Genomic DNA, 19,646 nt, shown 5'->3' with positions numbered 1-19,646 from the left:
AGCACAGAAACTAAAGAACTGCTGCAGCTTTACAGATGAATTTGATGCTAACTGAGCAATTTAGGCATCCTGACTGCTGATGAGCAAGCCTGCAGGGACTGCCCACCTCCTCCTGCCTCTGCAAGCTAATACAAACCATCAGTGAACTGACCAGTGGAATCAGCAAAACAGAAACACAGATTTCTTTTAACACTTCTAGTGGTTCTGTTTTCCTCTGTGGAGACACAAAAGCAGAGAGCACTTCAATGAGAAACTCCTGTTAATAAAAACAACAAATGTACTTGGGAGACTTGAGAGCAGTGGAATTTTTGCTTAGGGGTTGAAATCAGATTCGCACTTTCAAGCTCATGCTGGGTTGGGGGTGGGGGGAGGAAAGAAAAATTATTACCACTTTTGAAAGCAAAATGCTCTAAGAAAACATAGAAAATAAATAAATAATGATAATTTAAGGAAAACCAATAACCCCCTAGCTGACAAGCAGAGGATTCTTCCTCTGTGAAAACAATAGCTCACTTAATGATAAATAACTGCACGGAGGGCAGCGGTCGGCACTGCTGTCGCAGGCAGTGAAGTCACACTCACCCCGCCAGCACCCAGCCCCAAATGAGCTCACACCAAACCTGAGGTTTGTTTTTTTCATCTCTTGAGTCATTGTGATGCTCAAAATGCAGGCAAAAATGTATTAGTTTGGTTTAGGAGATCAGATGGTGTTGGGTCTAGGTTGGACTTGATGATCGCAAAGGTCTTTTCCAAGCTGGTTAATTCTCTTCTATTCAACGCCTTTTATCCAGGCAGCTGATGTGTGTCTCTTTCTCTGGTGAAATAATACAACCTTTGAAAAGCTACACAGATTTTCAGCCTTAGAGATGTGTGGATTCAGCTGGGGGCTTCTCATCACTCTTTCTGGTACACTCAGGTCCAGAAGTCCCTCTTTTCCCCCCAGTGATTTCCAAGCACAATCATAACATGATAAAAAACAAACAAAAAGAGCCAACCCCTCCCAAAAAAACCCCAACCCCATGGGGCAAAGAAATGAAAAAATCAGTAAATAAATAAAAATTAACATTTTTGCTCATAAAACAAACCAAATGTGCTCATGTCCCTCACATCAAGACTGTGTAAAACACTGCACTTCAGAGGAAGATGGCTGAAGCCTTACTACACTCTGTAGCACTTTCAACCAAGGAGTTTCAGAAGCCATGAAAACAAGGATTCGAAAGGGAAAAAAGCAGTACTGATGGGGAAAATCCCAAGACCAAGCTCTAAATTCTCTGCATCTCCATTTCAATCACTTCTCCCCACTGAAGCAGCAGTTTGAAAGCTGCCTGCATCTCCCTGACAGTGATAATATTCTGAACAGGCTGTGAAAACAATCCGCAGGAATTCCGCGCCACCTCTTCGTGATGCAGATTGACCTCAATTAAATCCCCAGATCCAACCCACCCCTGACCAAACCCTGGGTCCAGCCCCCACAGATGGTCCCTATTTGGAACAACGAGGTGAGCCCCAGCCTCGGATGCCAACACCCCTCCACTGCACAGGGCTGAAACCTAGGGGGGGTGGATTTGGTGAGTTCAGAGGTTTATCCTGCAGACTTACTGCAGGGGTGGTGGGGGGAAACCATTAAAAACCAAAACCAAACCAAAGTTTATTAAACTGCAGCTTCCAGAGGAACAAGTCTTTCAGGAGAGGCCAGTATGTGGGAATGGAGGCTGCCTGTGGCAAAGCCAAAGTCCTGTTACTTGTTCAACTGGTTTGTAGCTCCTGGTACTGCCCTTTCCAGAAGCCACTGTAAAATCCATTTCATGTGATGCTGTTGTGTGCCTTTCAAATCTGACATTTGCTTTTGTTCCTCATTCAACACCATCAGCATCTTGATCAAACTGTCTGAGCTCTGATATGCTCTCTCCCCCATTTTTACTTCATTACAGCCTTTTCTCTGTTTTTAGGGTGGTTTCTGGATAGTTGGCTATGAAATTCCCTCCCTTCCATGTTCACCCTTCTTCCTGAAAACCCTCTCTGTAACCTAGTTACAAAGACAGTAGTCATTTAGAGATACTTTACATACACAATTAAACAGGATTCTGCCCCCAAGTCCATTAACCCAGTGAAAATTTCTCCATCAACTTCAACAAGCTGTGGGACCAGGCCCCAAAATCCTGTGAAAACCATTTTTCCCCACCTTTAGACTGCTAATAGAGAACATATTCCCTTTCTTCACATTTCTCCTCTAACACCTCTACCCCTGACTTCCTAGCCTGGAGATACACATGGCTGTGTCAGAATGAACTTTCCTCCCATGCCAGACTCCCAGATCACAGGCTCACAGGATGTTAGGGGTTGGAAGGGACCTCCAGAGTCCAACCCCCCTGCCACAGCAGGACCATGGAATCCAGCACAGGTCACACAGAAATGCATCCAGATGGGGATGGAAAGTCTCCAGAGAAGGAGACTCCACTACCTCTCTGGGCAGCCTGCTCCAGTGCTCTGTGACCCCCACAGTCAAGAGGTTCCTCCTCGTGTTGAGGTGGAACCTCCTGTGCTGGAGTTTATGTCCATTGCCCCTTGTCCTATCATGCAGGGAGCAAGTGAGCAGAGCCTGGCCCCTCCTTCCTGACCCCCAGCCCTCAGATATTTATAGACATTTATTAAATCCCTTCTCAGTCATCTTCTCCCCATTCTAACCAGCCCCAGGCTCTCTCAGCCTCTCCTCACCAGGCAGTGCTGCAGTCCCTTCATCATCCTTGTAGCCCTCCCTTGGACTGTCTCCAGCAGATCCCTGTTCCTCTTGACCTGGGGAGCCCAGAACTGGATGCGATATTCCAGGTGTGGCCTCACCAGGGCAGAGCAGCTGCCAGGTTAGATCCCACCGCAATCGAGTCAAAAGATTATTTATTCCCCTCCTCCCAAGCTTTCATCAGAAGGCTGTGCTGGCTCAGTGGTTGGGTAAAAGGTTTTTTGAACTCTTTATCTACTTTCTGTTACCTGTCTGCGCAGAGGGATTCGCTTTGTCAGCTTGTGGACCGCCGGCTGGCTGCTGAAGTCAGGCTTCTTGGTGGTGTTCCTCATGCGGCACACGATGACTGTCAGCACCATGCAGGCGATCAGGAAGACCCCTATGCAGTAAATGGCTATCTCCACGTAGTCTGGAGAGGTTGGGTATTCTTTCTCCTTCTCTGGAGCTGGATTGGGAGTGTGGAGGAGGGAACAACCACGCCACAAAGTTAGCAGGCAGGACAGGCATAGTTCAGTTGCTTGGAACAACTTTCGAATGGTCAAAGATCAGCGGTTTGGGCAGTGGCCGTGTGACATGGAGCGCACTGTCAATGTTTGGGTCATCCTGCGGGCTGAGAGGAGTTTCTCCTACTAGATTACTGCTTTGACTTCTCAGTTTGCCATTGAGTGTGAGCTTGTGCATGTTAAGTACGCATATACAGACACATACATGTGTCTGCCTAGCTAGGTAGACACAGAAACACTGAAATATGAGGTGGTCAAGCAGCATTTTAGGGATGAAGTAAAAACTGAAGTGTTCAAATCAGGTTCATTTTGTTGCCCACATCAAAACTCAAAAGCACTGCAATTCTTCTGAGCACAGAGAGACACATCTAAGAGTAAAATATTGAGCTACCTAGCCTAGAAGACAAGTGTTCAGATTTGGAAACAAGTGTTTAGGCTTGAGTCTGCATTGCCTGCTTAGCCCAAATTTTTATCTGCATCTCAAGGCACAGAGGGAAGGCAGAATAAATTGGTCCCTCCTCATGGTTATCAGCTCAGGTTTAAGGTTCAAGAGTTTTTTGAGGACCCAGCTCCTTGACTCACTGCAGTTTGTGCTGGGTGCCTAACCCCCCTGAGGTCCTCTTGAGAGACCAGAGGCAGATTTAAAAGCATAAAGCAAGCAGGACCTTTACTGCCAAGGAGACTTCAAGTGGCGAGTCCTCTTCTGTGAGGACTGCACCTTTCAAGCAACCTCACCAGTGCATGCTAGTCTAGGAGATCAGGCTTTAAGGAGGAGTGGTCCTGCAGAGCTGCTACTCTGACCAAAACCATTTTGAAATGATCTCCAAGACACTTCCCTGTGCAAACACTGTCCCTAATCCCTTATCTGGGATTCACCCCCTGCATAAACAGCATTCCACAGCTGGCGGCGGTCGCTCCGCAAAGCGATGCATGTTTCAGGCTGAACTTTTCTTGTGCCTCGTCCTCAGGCTTGACATAAAAATGTTTCATTCAAGAAAATGTGGTTACAAAAACACTGCTCAAGCCCTTGCAAAAATGGCAAACACTGCTCAAGCCCTTGCAAAATGGCAAACACTGCTAGCAGAAGCAAGCTCTGCTCTACACAAGCACTGCTGTGCCTGCTTGGCGGCAGACCACGCAGGCTCCGTGTGCACGTAAGGGAGGTGATAAAGTTGCCTTTGTTTAATGGTGCTTTAATGAGGGCTAAGAAACAATCTGCACAAAGTGGGAACCTCAGCAATATGCACATGCAGGTTTTGCACCTTTTCACTTTAGGATTAACGATTAATAACTGTTAAAAGCACAAGATGACCCAGCACACCTCAGGTGGTTCATGGTTCTGGTTTGGTTTGGTCTCTTTTTTTTATATCCAGGGGAACTCCTAAGGCAGCTGCCAACAGTTATAAATGAGAAAGTTTGACTGGTGTCAAAACCAACTCTGGTTACATCATCTAACAGCTGATAACAATTTTCAGGCAATAAAAGCACATTGATGTTTGTTTCTTTTAAGGGCAGAAACACCATCAACCCCAGAACAGCAAGACATGCTTTGCAGGAAAAGCAAATGACTACTTGGTTTTTCTCAGAGCATGCAATGTTTAAAGATGCAGGGAGCCCACTCCCAAGATATGGAAGGCACTGCTTCTGTACACAAGCCACTGGCATTCAGATCAGAATTTCCACCAGAGCTTTGGATGAGAGGGGAAAAGCCAATTTTAGGGCAGTGAATAACACAGTTGGGGGGTTGGTTTGTTTGTTTGTTGGTTGGTTGGTTGGTTGGTTTGGGGTTTTTTGGTTGGTTGTTCTTTTTGACATGAGCATGGCCAAATTATTCCCAAAGCTTCCTAAGGAACCTTGAATTTCCTCCTCTTGAAAACATTTACAATGATTAATGTGCTGGTTTTCAGTTATCTCACTTCAGTGCTAAGGAAATGCAGGTCCTTAGCCTTTCTGATGAAAATTTAACAGATGTTAAAATATATATATACATATATATATATATATTTCAATTAAGTGCAATAGTCATTTTGCTGCCCAACCCCCACCCCCCCGCTCTTTTTTTTATCTTGGCCATCATGAGTTGCAAACACACAGCCAAAAGCCCCCAGTGTGAGATAACTGAGTTACAAACAAAAGGCACTTTTAAATCATTGCAAAAGTCGCTTTCTGAGACAGAAGCTGTGCTAATGCTGCAGCGATCACCACAGATGGGGGGAGGGGAAATGAAACCAAAACAAAAGGGAGAAAACCACAGAAAGAGAGCAGTGTATACCTGGCAGAACTGTCAACCATGCAGTGTGAAAGGATATCCCAATAGAATTACCCGCCAAGCATGTATACTCCCCAGCATCCTCAAAAGTTACATTCCGTATATAGAGAACCTCAATCTCTTTGTCCGTGGTGTTAACACCGGCAGCCTAGAAAAAAACAGAAGAGGGAAGCAAGAGAGGAAAACAAAAAAGGAGAGGGGGGGAAAAAAAAAAGCTAGACATTGAGAGAATTCTTGTGGATAGGGAGATGGAGCCACAGGGCAGAGGCGGAGAGAGGCAAAGCTCCTTCCCCATCCACAGTCCCTCGTCCGAAAGGCGTTTACCAACAGGTCCCAGCTCACCTCAGAAAGTAATCAAACACCCTTCACCAGACTTAAAAACTCACCACCTAGACATGCATGCAATCAAACAACATGGAAAAATTACCCCACAAAGCTGCTTTTTTATTAGTATTATTGTTTATTCTCTTTTTTTTGTTTGTTTGTTTTCTTTTTTGGTTGTTTTTTTTTTTTTTTAATAAAAGAAAGGAAAGCAAAGAGAAAACAAAGTAGGACAGAACACAGGATCCTTCACATGGAGCTAGAGGATGTAGTCCTTCCCATGGAGTTCTTCAGAGGAAAGAATTTGCTGTCAAAATATACTCTGAAAGGATTTTTTAAAGAAGAGGGCCAATTCTGCTCCAAAAGGCACAGCTTAGCAGCTGTCTGAAGCAGCATAGGATCCTTGCATCATCCCCTGCGCCACAGTTAAACAGTGGATGCTGTGCTGGGGTGCCAAACCTTGTAACCCAAGCCTAGTGAGAGTTGCTGCTGTGCTTGGAAGCACAGGAAGGCATCTCAGCTCTTCTTTAGCCTGGAGAAGAGGAGGCTCAGGGGAGACCTCATTGCTCTCTACAACTACCTGAAGGGAGGTTGTAGCCAGGTGGGGGTTGGTCTCTTCTCCCAGGCAACCAGCACCAGAACAAGAGGACACAGTCTCAAGCTGTGCCAGGGGAGATTTAGGCTGGAGGTGAGGAGAAAGTTCTTCCCAGAAAGAGTAATTGGCTATTGGGATGTGCTGCCCAGGGAGGTGGTAGAGTCACCATCCCTGGAGGTGTTCAAGGGGAGATTGGATAAGGCACTTGATGCCACAGTTCAGTTGATTAGATGGTGTTGGGGGACAGGTTGGACTTGATGATCTCTGAGATCTTTCCAACCTGGTTTATTCTATTCTATCCTAACTGCAAAGTATGCAGACTTAGCAACAAAACTGGACATAAACACACAGACACAAAGACACAGGAGAGAATGAAGATCAGCATCAGAAACCAGTGCTTATGGTACACACAGGATATTGTGGGAATTTTTCCATGGCTGCTGGTGCAATACCAGTTGCATCACCAAAGGAGGATTACAGATATACCACAAAGGCCAAAAGAGGGATCCTACAAGCTGCCTGCAGTCTCCCAAAGCACCAGTTTTTCCAGCTTCTACATCCAGCTTGCTTTAAAAAACGTTGTTACCTTGTTTACTTGGCAGAACAGAGAGCCAGGCAGACTGGTTGGCCTCCCCTATATAATTGGAGACCTTACAAATATATTCTCCAGCGTCCGCCTCTGTCACATTGTACAGTGTCAGCACTTCAGCATTGGAACTATTTATCCCCGAGTGCTAGAATAGACCAATAACACAGGAGAACAACGTCACTGCTGCCCAGAAGGGACACCAATCTGTCTATGGTCCCACCACCAACACCTCATAACGAATATGCCTTCCACTTCACACAGGTATCAGCATCAAAACATTGAGGGTTTAGGGCTGGGTTGGGTTTATTCTTCATTGCTGCTTGGTTTTGGTGTGTTTGCTGGGTTGGGTTGTTGGGTTTGCTTTCTTTTTTAGTATCTGAAGCATCACTCAAGGAGTTGGAAAACAGCAGCATGGAGGGAAAACACACCTGGGCTGGCAGAGCAGCTGTGTGGAACAAGATGGTAGAGAGCTGGCAGTCCTGCCTGCCAATGTGCTGGGCTTGGCAGCGCCATCCAGCTCAGAAAATCTGGACTTCCCTTGCTTATGCTTGCTCCAAAGGCCTGCAGGCAGGAGTGGAAGCACCAACAGACTGGTGGAAACGGAGCTCTCTGTAGGTTCAGCATCCAGAAAAGCCAGCCTGCCAACAAGCTTTTGGCAGCAGCTGTCACGCTACTTTGAAACAACCAAAAAAAAGCTGAAGAGACATGAAGGAAAGGGAGAAGCTTGTCCTGGGTATGTTCTGGATGCATGTTACCCATACATAGATGTCAGTGATGTTCTTTGAGAGTGATTTCATGGGGCTTTTTTTCTGAACAAAGTCATTCCTGAAACATTCAGAGATAAAAGGACTTCACAGAAGCATACAAGCACACACACAAAAAAAGAGCAAAACAGTGTCTATGAGTGGCACAATTAGCATTTAGACAACTCAATATTTACCTAACTCATCATTTCCTTTGGAACACAAACACCTCCACTTTCAAGAAGAAGATCAGCTCTCAAGACTCTTGGATTTACACCAACTAAAGTCAACACTTCGCAGCAGTCGTGGCCGGCGCCGGCACCTGCGAAGCCTCACCTTTAAAACCTGCAGATACGGCCTCCCATCTGGTCCATATTTGCTGCCATTCTTCTCCACGTGTTTGATCCACTGAATGTGAGGCTGAGCATCACTGTAGACTTTGCAGACGAACTCCACGTCCCCTCCCACGACTGCAGAGGCATTTGCTGGGAGGCCAGCCTGGAGGATGGGCCTGTGCGGCGATCGCTCTGTGCCGGTGAGGTGGGGGCAGCGAGAAGGAGCAAGGGGGAGAGAGAGAAACAAAGATGCATAAATAAGCAGAGCTGCCAGGAAAGCTGTAAGTGAACTGGAGCCAAAAAGCCCTGCAAGCCTGTTGGCTGACTCCTCCGAAATAACACTGCAGCCAAAACCTGTAACAAAAACTACAGTCCAAAGGAGAAGGCTTGAGCACTACACTTGTAAAAACTCCAGAATAGCTATGTGGGGGGAGGGGAAAAACCCTGCTTGAGAACTTTCATGCACTTAGCTTTTTTTTAAAGCTATTGTAATAACTACCTTAAGAGTTTTAAAACATCTGATTGGAACATACATCTCCAACGTGTCCAGAGAAGGGCCACGAGGATGAGCAGAGGGCTGGAGCTGCTCTGCTATGAGGACAGAATGAGGGAGTTGGGGCTCTTCAGTCTGGAGAAGAGAAGGCTCCAAAGAGACCTAATTGTTGCCTTCCAGTATCTGAAGGGGGCTACAAGAATGCTGGGGAGGGACTTTGGAGGGTGTCAGGGAGGGATAGGACTGGGCAGAGTAGAGCATAACTAGAAGTGGGTAGGTTCAGATTGGGTGTAAGGAAAAAGTTCTTCCCAGTGAGGGTGGTGAGAGCCTGGCACAGGTTGCCCAGGGAGGTGGTGGCAGCCTCGTGCCTGGAGGTTTGTAAGGCCAGGCTGGATGTGGCTGTGAGCAACCTGCTGTAGTGTGAGGTGTCCTGCCCATGGCAGGGGGGTTGGAACTGGCTGACCCTTGAGGTCCCTTCCAACCCTGACAATTCTGTGATGCTATGAAGGAAGTGTTATTATTATTAATACTAATGTTAAAAAACCTTTTATTAATGTATTAAAATAAACCAAAGGCAATTTCTCAAAACTAGCAGCACTGAAGCTGCCCATGCAGGATGCACATGCCAGACAGCTCAACTTCCTAGAACACCCTGAGCTTTACCCAGACACAGCAGCAGAAGCACCCCTTTGTTCTTATTCTGAGCAGGACACAGGGAAACACAGAGTTCTCTGCAAAACTGTAGTGTATTCAATGGGGGCCAACAGAGCTTGTAGTCTAAGGGCTTGTGGGATGGTTCCAGTGTGCTTTGTAGAGCTTACTCCACTGAGTAAACTGAGAGAGCTTCTCCTCCCCCTCTACTCTACCCTGCTGAGACCACAGCTCCAATACTGTGTCCAGTTTTGGGCTCCTCAGTTCAAGAGAGACAGAGACCTGCTGGAGAGAGTCCAACAGAGAGCCATGGTGGTGTCTGGGGACTTGAACATCTCTGCTACAAAGAAAGACTGAGAGCCCTGGGGCTGTTTAGTCTTAAGAAGGCTGAGAGGGGATCTGATCAATGTCTATGGATAGCTGAGGAGCTGAAGGGTAGGTGTCAGATGAAGGTGCCAGGCTCTTTTTGGTGGTACCCAGTAATAACACAAAGAACAAGGGGTATCATCTGGAACACAGGACACTCCACCTCAACACATGGAGAAATGTCTTTACTGTGAAGCTGATGGAGCCCTGGAGCAGGCTGCACGGAGAGGTTGTGGAGTCTCCTCTGGAGACCTTCAAAACCCACCTGGATGTGTTCCTGTGGGGTTCATGTGGTGATCCTGCTTTGGCAGGGTGATTGGTCTGGATGAGGTCCCTTTTAACCTCTAATATTCTATGACTCCACAATTCTATGATGTTGGTGCATACTGTATCACCTGGGTACCCAGAGCCGCTGCAGCCAGCCTTCCTGGGTCAGCTTTGTGAGGAAAGCACTGTTGGGAGCCTTGCCCTCAGCTATGACCATTTGGCAGCTTTACATCACCCTCACCAAGCCCAAAAGCTGCTAAAATCTTCTGGGTGGTGGCCAGTACATGAGCCAGCTTCTCAACCCTCAGGGCTACCAACAAGTCCACCACAGAATCAACCAGGTTGGAAAACACCTCAGAGATCACCAAATCAACCTATTACCTAATACCTAACTCCTCCTGACAACTACACCATGGCTCCAAGTGCCACATCCAAGTCTTTTCTGAACACCTACAGGGACGGGGACTTAACTATCTCCTGGGCAGCACATCCCAATGGCCAATTATTCTTTCTGGGAAGAACTTTCTCCTCACCTCCAGCCCAAATCTCCCCTGGCACAGCTTGAGACTGTGTCCTCTTGTTCTGGTGCTGGTTGCCTGGGAGAAGAGAGCAACCCCCACCTGGCTACAACCTCCCTTCAGGGAGTTGGAGAGAGCAGCAAGGTCTCCCCTGAGCCTCCTCTTCTCCAAGCTGAACAACCCCAGCTCCCTCAGCCTCTCCTCACAGGGCTGTGCTCCAAACCTCTCCCCAGCCTTGTTGCCCCATTCACCACCACTCAACCACCAACACAAAATCAGGGCCAGCCTGGGTTTCTTTTGCTGGACCAGGTTAAGTGGGCATAGCATAAAAACTACCTCTTTGAAAAGTCCTCAATATGAGAGCCCTGGTTACCAAATTGCTGCACTGTATTTTTGGTAGAGTTAAGATAAGGCTTGGGCTCAACGACCTTAAAAGCTCCCTTCCAACTGAAACCATTCCATGACTACCCAGGGAATGGGATGGATGATACCACCCACCCTAGAAAGCCTTCAGAGAGCTGCAGTTTCATGCTCCTAGGTGTGAACCAGCCACTGTCTTCAGGCCAGCTCAACTCTGCTCACTACTTTTTATCAGGATGTAAAGTGAATCCTGCCCCACATGTACGTTCAACCTAGGGATCAGAAGCGAAACGCCCACTGCCTGTCCTCAGTCCAAGCTGCCTGCTCTCCCCTGCTCCAGGAATTCTTTTGAAGAGAAGTTTGGGGGGGGGGGGGGGGGGGGGGAAGCAGACCTAAATATTTATTTTTAGAGGCTGTACACTGTAAAAGCTTTGACTTTAGGAGCCAAATCAACTGCATTTCAAGTCAAGCGTTCCTCCTGAAGCGTACTGGTTGCCAATAAACTGTTTCACAAGCAAACACTGCGAGTATAATAGCAAATAATGATGCCCAGGGAACAATGGGATCTTTTATACAGCCCAATATATTTGGCATGCAGCAAACATCTACTGGGAATTTGTTCACTGAGGCTATGCTGGCAGCATACTACAAAGCAGCAGCAGCAGCCTTATTTCACTTGTGGCAAAAGTGCATTTGTGTTGCAGTTATTAAGTTATTCCGTGGCTACGTGTGCCATTGTCAGAGATGGAGGAGCAGATTAATGGTTTTTAATTTGGAAGTGACAGTGCAACATATAAATGACAATTTTACACTCCTGGAGAGAACTTTCCGTTTCTCACCTTATACAAACAAGCTCCAATTCCACCTCCCTCGCCCCTTCGTTCGGGTACAAAACCAGCAAGCAAAAAAAAAAGTCTCTCTTTAATAGAAACCTTACACCATCTTCCAAAACTTATTACAGCTGCCTTCAGTATAAAATGAAACCTTAGAGAATGTTATTTAAAATGTTTTTTAGAAGTCAGTAGGCCTCATGTTTCATTTCTCCACATCAGGGTTTGATTTCCTTTGTGACCTTACTCTCTGCCCTTAAACAAACCAGAGAACGGGGCCTGAAACATCTTGGAAAAGTTCCTACTATGCCAGCATCAACACACAGAACGTGTTTAGTTTACCCTGATAGCCATCAATGATTTAATCTTTTACTGATGACTGTCAAACATTTCCCCTACCAAAAAAAGGAGGAGGCAAAGCAAAGAAGTAAAAGCAGAGTTCTTGACTTTCTTGGTCCCAAATTCCTCTTAAACAATTAGACAGTGTGTGCTTGTGGAGCGGGGGCATGTGTGTGTATATATTTATACACACACAGCCACTGGTGATGTTTCTTCTGTAAAGGTAAATGAGTTAAAAAATAAACTTTAGTGGCCCTCCAACATATGGAGCAATGATTTTGTTGGTCAACAACCCCCCTTCAGCAGAAGGGACCTCTCCTATGTCCAACAGCACAGCACATCACCATCACGCTGCAAATGAAGCAGGGTTTCATGAAAAACCTCCAAACCCACACAGCTTCAGGAAAAATAACTAAATATGGAGAATCACAGAACTGTCAGGGTTGGAAGGGACCTCAAGTGTCATCTAGTTCCAAACCCCTGTGCCATGGGCAGGGACACCTCACACTACAGCAGGTTGCTCACAGCCACATCCAGCCTGGCTGCAAACACCTCCAGGCAGGAGGCTCTCACCACCCTCATGCTGAACAACTTCTTCCTAACACCTAATGTAAATCTCTGTAGCCCTACTGTTTTCAGTACTCCCCTTACTCATTAATATTTAATTGAATCAGAACCTCAAATAAGATTTCAGTGGTCAGGTAGCAAATATTTAAGTGCTCCACTCTGCTAACACAACACGTTTGAAGCCCAAGTCAACAGTGTCATGTAGTAATACAGAAAATCACCCTGGGGAATAGCTGCCTTTAAGCAGACTAAAAAGCACATCATAGGGATCCTAAGAAGTTGTAGGTACTCATTTTATTGCCATAAATATCAGTTATTTAGTGAACTACATATGAGATGCAGAAGGCTTTTTCAATAGATGTGCCCTGCTTTCTCAAACAGACCCTGCTGGCTCAACTGAAATGTAAGAGATGTTCAAAAGTCAAGTCAATGGATGCTTTGAAAAATAAATAATACAGAGAAAAAAGATTTGTTATGTTGAAAGCAATGCAAACTGATAATTGCCTCTAAATCTCTGTGTTACAGTTTTATTCTACTCCTTCCCAAAGTCTACCTTCATACTGCTTTCTTGAAAGGTTCCTTAATGCTGGATCCCACCTTAAGAGACAGACATCTGCTTGCTTCCTCCAGCCAAACCATCATCCTCCCCACCTGAGGGGTCAGTTATCTACACAAAGCAGAACAGAAATGATTGCACACCTGAGGAGTTATCATACTCAAGGCTACAAGCATCTACATTTCACACCATCATAAAAGTGCCCAGGGCTTGAGCACTCCTCTCAGGGTGGCCTGAGCAAATCCTCCTCCCTTATCTATAAGGCAGACAGGCTGACTACCTGAAGAGACAGCTGACAATGATCTGCCCAATGGCTTAGAAGAAACTGTCATTTAGCCTGTCCATGCTAAAACTTCCAAGTGCCTTCCTTTAAGAGAGAAATAAGAATCCACCAAAGCTGGAAAATCCCACGGTTCCAAACACCTGGCACAAAGGAAGGAGCTGTCCAGGAAGCTCTCAGGCCTGCAGGACGCCTGGAGATGGTGGGAACCCATCCTGCCACAGATGATGGAGAGGGAAAAGTGTCTGGAAGGGCCACTCTGGAAATGACTACTGGAACCTGTATGCTTCACAAGGAGTCCTGAGAACTGGCTTTGTAAGATTCAGCCCCTGGACAGATGGGTCCTACAGAAGGGCCTCAGCTCTCTCCCATTCTTGGCTTTGTCTCCTTCAACTTCATAACTTATTTAGTTCTGAATCTTTTTCTGATCAGCTGTAGCCAACAGAGAGGGAAATCAGAGAGGAGAGGCACAGGAAAAAGTCATGATGTGGATGGATGAGTGAAGAGGCTGGGGTACAGAGGGGGATGCCAGGGGCCAAGTTTCACAGCCAACAGAGCCTAGAAGATCCAACCCCACCGCTCGGGTCCTGCTGCGGCAGGAGCAGCGATGGAAAAGCTGTGGGAAGAGAGGCTGCTCGCCGAGCAGGCTGGCAGAGGGAAGATGTAGGGCAGGAACTGCTGCTGCCAGAGGCCAAAGCAGAGGCTATTGTGGCTGAAAGAGTGGCTCTGCTGCTACTGGAGTGCCTTGGCAGGGAAAGGAGACAATAACCCCGGAAGGGGTGAGCTCTGGGGCCCATCCTCAGGCCAAGTCTCCCTAGCAACCTGGCTGTGCCAGGAGCTGAGAAGAGCTCTGGTAATTGTCTATCCAAGCCTCCTTGTCACCCCAGCACAGACAGTTCAGGACCTTTCCTGGGAGCTAAAAGCCAGAACCAAAGCCCATTGAAGTCAGGGGAAAAACTCACATGGAATTCAATGGGCTTTGGATAAGGCATCTGATTCATTTCAAGCAACACGAAAACTACTCTTATTTTCTCCTTTTGAATGTGCTTGTTTCCTCTCCTTGCAAATGTGTGAATCGAGTGCAGGAGAGGAAAATAAAAGATGAATAGCAAATGCAATAAAAAACAACAAAACCTGAGTTCTGGGGACAGCAGAAAGAGCCTCAGTTATGAAGGGGAGGGAAGGAAAAAAGGTTACCTAATTCTTTCCCACAATTTCTAATTAGACACATTCATCAAAGCCTTTAATTTCAGTTTGGAAAAGTTACCGACTCCTACAGAGTCACCTTGATGGCTGCCACCGTGAAGCTACAGAGAGCTCCATCAAATGATGCCTCTCAGTGCACCTCTGTTCTGGATCCATAGCCTCTGGTACAAGCTCTGCGTGTTCAGCCATCACAGAACACAAACACGAAGCAGTTCCAGGTGTTTCTCTGCTTGACTGAAAACAGAGGCTTGCCATGCCTGCTTGTCCTGGTCAGCACAGCACATTCAGCCCTAGTTGCTTATCCTGCCTGACTCCAGGCTCAGCAGCAGTCTGGTCCCTGCTCAGTGAAAGCCCTGCCTGTTCCCAACCACCTTCCTGCTGCAACATCTGTTGCTTTGGAAAATGCTAATTATCCTGCAAATTATGGGTCTCAACAGGATGCTACAGCATTGTAGGCTGGACTGTAATCACAGCCTCTTGCCTTGGCATCCCAGACTTGCAAGATTGATTCTTCAGCCCTGAAAAAACAAACCAAACAAAACCTCAACAGAAAAAGAGCTCAGCCTTTTCCTCACACATTGGCACTGGAACAGTTCTCTGTGTTTCATCCTCACACACCACTCTCCCAGCTTTTCCACAGAGATGTACCTAACATGAGAAGATCTAGAAGGCCACCGAGGTTTGGCAGCAGCACTGCTTATGGAAGATTGTTGGTGCATGGCTCTGCCCTCACATGAACTCTGCATGTCCTCTATTATCCAGCAGGGCATCACAACTGGGGATTCCCTGGGCAGACACTTTGCAGATGGATGCATATATACCTGACACATCCCTCATGGCACCAACTGACCCACAGACAAGCCCTGGGGAGTGGGAAGCCTGTGTGGCATTACCTATTTCTGGAAGACCCACAGCCCCCTTTCTCATGCCCTCTATCCAAACTGTACCTCTGGGATTTTCAGAACTGCCTCAACAGAAAAATGCAGCTACATGGTTACTTCCCAGGTGATTTAACCACTGCCTGGAACAGGCAGGAAGGTGAAAGCTCTCAGCTCCACCTTCCCACAGGGCCACCTCAAAGCTGAAATACTCTTAGGTCTCAGAAGTGCCATTAATGACCATTTCAGACACAGTTTGAGAGAAAACCTCTCTCTGCTTTTGCAAGCCACTCTTTCTGGTCTCTTTTGGCCTCTCTGGTGAGACTGCACATACACACTGTTAATGCTGGCTCTGATGATGTTTTGGTGGTGTAGATACCTACACCACTGGGTCACCACATGTACTAAAGCCACTGGGCCAGCCACAGGATGTCAGTCCCTGATCACTACCTATTAACCACTGAAAACAAGATTACATATTTGCCAGTGCCTCAACCTTTCAGTGAGTGAAGATCTTCCACGCTTCTATGCTGCCCTAGTTGACAGCAAACCAACCAATTTGCAAGGAGTAACAGAAGGATCAGAAGGTTGCCCAGGGAGGTGGTGGAAGCCTCATCCCTGGAGATTTTGAAGGCCAGGCTGGATGTGGCTGTGAGCAACCTGCTGTAGTGTGAGGTGTCCCTGCCCATGGCAGGGGGCTTGGAACTGGCTGATCCTTGAGGTCCCTTCCAACCATAACAAGTCTATGATTCTGTGACCACTGCCCTTGTTGAAAGGTCTCACCTACACGAGCAGCAAATCTGACCTCAGCTCAGAAGCTCTCAGAGGAAGGTTTGATTCTTGATCTCTGAATCGTTTTGAGGAGGGTTCCAGGAAGAGCCAGGGCATGAGGAACTGCAACTCAGATTTGCCTATAAATCCAGCATTGTCCAAGTTCACACAAAGGACCCAATTTGAAACTACTCTTCCTCTCCACAGCCCTAAGTAGAGTGCATAGAAGGGGTCTAACCAAACAGATGTCAGAGTCCCCACAGGAATTTCCTCCTCCAACCTCGCATTCTGCACACAGGCCAAGTCAAACCCTGGCTTCTTTTCTGCAGCAGCAAGCAATGGCTTATGGGTGCCTGTGCTCCATGAAACACTGGAAGGAAACCACTGCTAACTCCACTATTAGCTTCCATGGTGTGAAGAAGCAAGGTTGAGTACTGGCTGCTCTTCAAAAGGTCAGAAACAACCAAGCAGGTGTAGGCAAAAGGGCTCTGCTGGCTAACGTCATACACTATGCGTAAGCGAGCCAGGAGCTGAGCGGCTTCCACCAGCTGCACCTCAGCTTGGTTCTCTTTCTGCATAGTCTGAAGCACTGTGTGCTGTTTGTGGGCAGTTCAGGAGTGCTGCTGACCTCTCATGTTCCATTTATCTGTACATACACACACAGCCTTCCAACCATCGCTGCCCAGGTGACTTACACGAGCCAAGGAGCAAGGCAGGGACAAAGCTCTCTCCCCAGACTCTGCAAACTCAGAGGATATTTTAAGGCTACAAGGAAGAACAGATCACTGTTGTTAAGCACCAAGAGATAAAGAGGATCCCTGGCAAGAACACTTGATAAAGAGCAGGAGCCTGTCAGGCAGACCAGCAGACTGGCTGATGGACCAGAGCAGTGCTGATGAAATCATGCCTTACACATTTTGGCATCTTTTATCAGCAGGTATTAGCCAACACACATTCCTGCTATTCAGTGTTCCTGTACAGCAGGAGCCTCCATGTAGAGCACTTCCTATTGGCCCAAAGCTACTTGAAGAAGTCGACACAGGGGCCAAGAGCTCAAAGGGGTGTCGCTGCAGCCGGAGCTCCTGGTTCCTCACAAGCAAACTCAACAGGACCTGAAACAGCACAGGGATCTGCCCACAGAGGTGGAAGGGAAGGGCTGACCCCCACAACCACTTGCTAAACTCCCTCTGTCCTCAAGTCTGCAGAACCATAGAATGGTGGGAGTTGGACAGGACCTCTAAAGATCATCCAGTCCAACTCCCCTGCTAAAGTGGGCTCACCTAGAGCAGGCTGCAGGCTGGTTAGAAGCCTTTTCAATAAAGCTGAGGCATTTCTTTCTACTGCTGTCTCACACACCTCATCATTGCTAACCACTCGGCCCAAACATCCATCTCTGCTTTGGTTTGTGGATGAGTACCAGCAGTCAGCACAAAGTGAGACAGCAGGGAACTAGACTCCACATACTCCCTGCTGTCACTGAATACTTTGCTCAAAATTAAAACATCTGAACACCATTAAAGAACCTTAGTTCTAAAGAGTAAGATTTTGTCACAGACACCAGAAACAGACCCACTTGCTACTCACAGCAAAGCCTTTGCCACCCCCTCCAGCTTCCTTGTGCCACCCAAGTCCTCCTATTCACCACAGCCAGGCAAGTGCAGTGCCTTTAAAGAAACACAAATCTTTCCAGACGCCAACCAGGTGCATTCAAACTCTCTGTCCTTGACTTCACCACCTTCACCTCTGAGTTGAAGTAATGGCAGTGTTTCTGCAGCAGGCACAGCTCCTGCTGATGTTATCCCATCTGCTGCTTTGGATAGCTCTACAGCATGGCTTCAGCTTGCTGCCCTAAGTGCATTTCAGCTGAAATCCATCTTCACACAAAGCCTTTACAGCAGAAGTTCACCTGCACACCTCCTCCTCGTGCGGCAGCAAGCTGGGAAAAGGAAGCAAACAAAACTGCCTGACTTGGCTTGATACAAAACCCACTGAGGTGAGTGAGAACAGGAGGAAAAAGAAAACCAAGCCCAACCAGGGCTAGTTTAAAAGCCATCCTTTCACATCACACCGCTATCAGAAGGCTAAGAGGGGCAGGAACGTTCAGCAAGCCCAGGGCTAAGGCAGGCAACACGAAGGCTCTTGTTTTAAAACACAAACCCACCAACAGGGTTTTAAGAGCAGTTTGTCCTTAAAGCAAAGGCCCCATTGTCAGACTGATACAGAGTGGGTTTCATCAGCCCTGTGGAGCAAGAAAAGCCACAGCAGCAAGAGTTGTACAACAGTAACGGGCAGCTCCCTTGCAGTATCCCTCACGCAGTGCATGCATAAGCAAAAGCTTCATCCACGTCTGAACAAAGGGGGAAGAGGCTTTATTTTAGTGTGAAAAACCAACATGGGAAGCAGAACAATGAGGAGCCGAGATTTTCATTCAAATTCTTTGCAGTGTACCCTAAGAGAAAAAGGAATACAAGAGAATATGAAAACCAACTTGTGACTTCTCACAGACAAGTGGTAAAATGTTATTGTTCTGGCTCTTCCCAGAGACTGCACTGATTTTTTCACTCAGAGATATCCTCCTTTGTACTCTGCACAGCTCCCAGCCCTCAGCTGCTTTACAATAACCAGAGACAATGCTGGGGTCCAGCATCGTTGGAGTGGGCTCTCCAGCAGGTTCTGCCAAAGGTTTACTGTATGCCTGGCAAATGGCATCTCCCCCACAGGGATGATGTCCTCTCCCAGCTGCAGGCAGTTTAGCTCACCACTGTACCCAGCAATGCCATAAAGCACACACTGGGACTTATTATGGCTGTTGTTATTGTGACCTGACTGTATATTTTTTTCATCCTCCACATTTCCTTCCCTGAAAACAGCTCTGCCTTTAAAGTAAAATGGAAAAGGTTATGCAAACCCTTAAAACCCCTCTTATATTTCTACACTCTCCCCCTTCCCCTACACAGCACACTTGCTCCATTGAGCAATGCAGGTGTGAAATTATCAGCAGGACCACAGCCTTCTCCCTTGCCCAGCTGGCTGCCTGGCCATACCCAGTGCACAGACTCAGGGCTGGAGAGTCTCCAGTGCCCAATTTCAATGCTCTACACTGGATCATCCTGGCTTCACCTCAAGATGTGCCTGTGTAGGACCTTACTGAGCCTTTGGGCTCACCTGCCCTGCTGGTGAAGTCTGCCACAGTCCTATGTCAGGAGGGGAGTAATTCCTTCATCAGGATCACCCTCACTTTTGCAGCACAGAACCCCTCACCTGTAGCAGTTGCTGAAGATGCCTGCTCTTGGTGTGTGCCCCTGACAATGCACATTTGTCACTGTATTTCTAGTAATTCAGTAAATCCAGGTAGTCTGTGAGACGCAGCAGCACTCACAGCACATTTGGACATCAACTTGGTGCTCCACACCAAGGCTTTCTGCTGCTTTCTGCAGTTCTTGACCTCTCCTCTACAGCCATGCAGTAGCCA

The 19,646-nt window shown here is 47.2% G+C and overlaps 1 protein-coding gene across 8 annotated transcripts in view; it reads right to left on the bottom strand.

The window, feature by feature from the left end:
- Positions 1-19,646, bottom strand: part of FGFR2 (fibroblast growth factor receptor 2) — a 99,253-nt gene that overhangs the window by 29,163 nt on the left and 50,444 nt on the right. For 5 of the 8 annotated variants that reach the window (XM_054163391.1, XM_054163396.1, XM_054163397.1 and 2 more), the window contains 3 exons: positions 8,094-8,284; positions 5,513-5,657; positions 2,980-3,182 (listed from right to left, as the gene is read on the bottom strand). In XM_054163391.1, coding sequence (XP_054019366.1) covers positions 2,980-3,182; positions 5,513-5,657; positions 8,094-8,284 — 539 coding nt within the window. Of the gene's footprint in view, positions 1-2,979; positions 3,183-5,512; positions 5,658-7,011; positions 7,160-8,093; positions 8,285-19,646 lie in introns of all 8 variants that reach the window. The other 3 variants (XM_054163395.1, XM_054163398.1, XM_054163399.1) reach the window with 2 other exon arrangements.

The sequence above is a fragment of the Dryobates pubescens genome, chromosome 8 (genome assembly GCF_014839835.1).
Source record: "Dryobates pubescens isolate bDryPub1 chromosome 8, bDryPub1.pri, whole genome shotgun sequence".
NCBI lineage: Eukaryota > Metazoa > Chordata > Aves > Piciformes > Picidae > Dryobates > Dryobates pubescens.
This window is presented reverse-complemented; position numbering and strand designations above follow the sequence as displayed.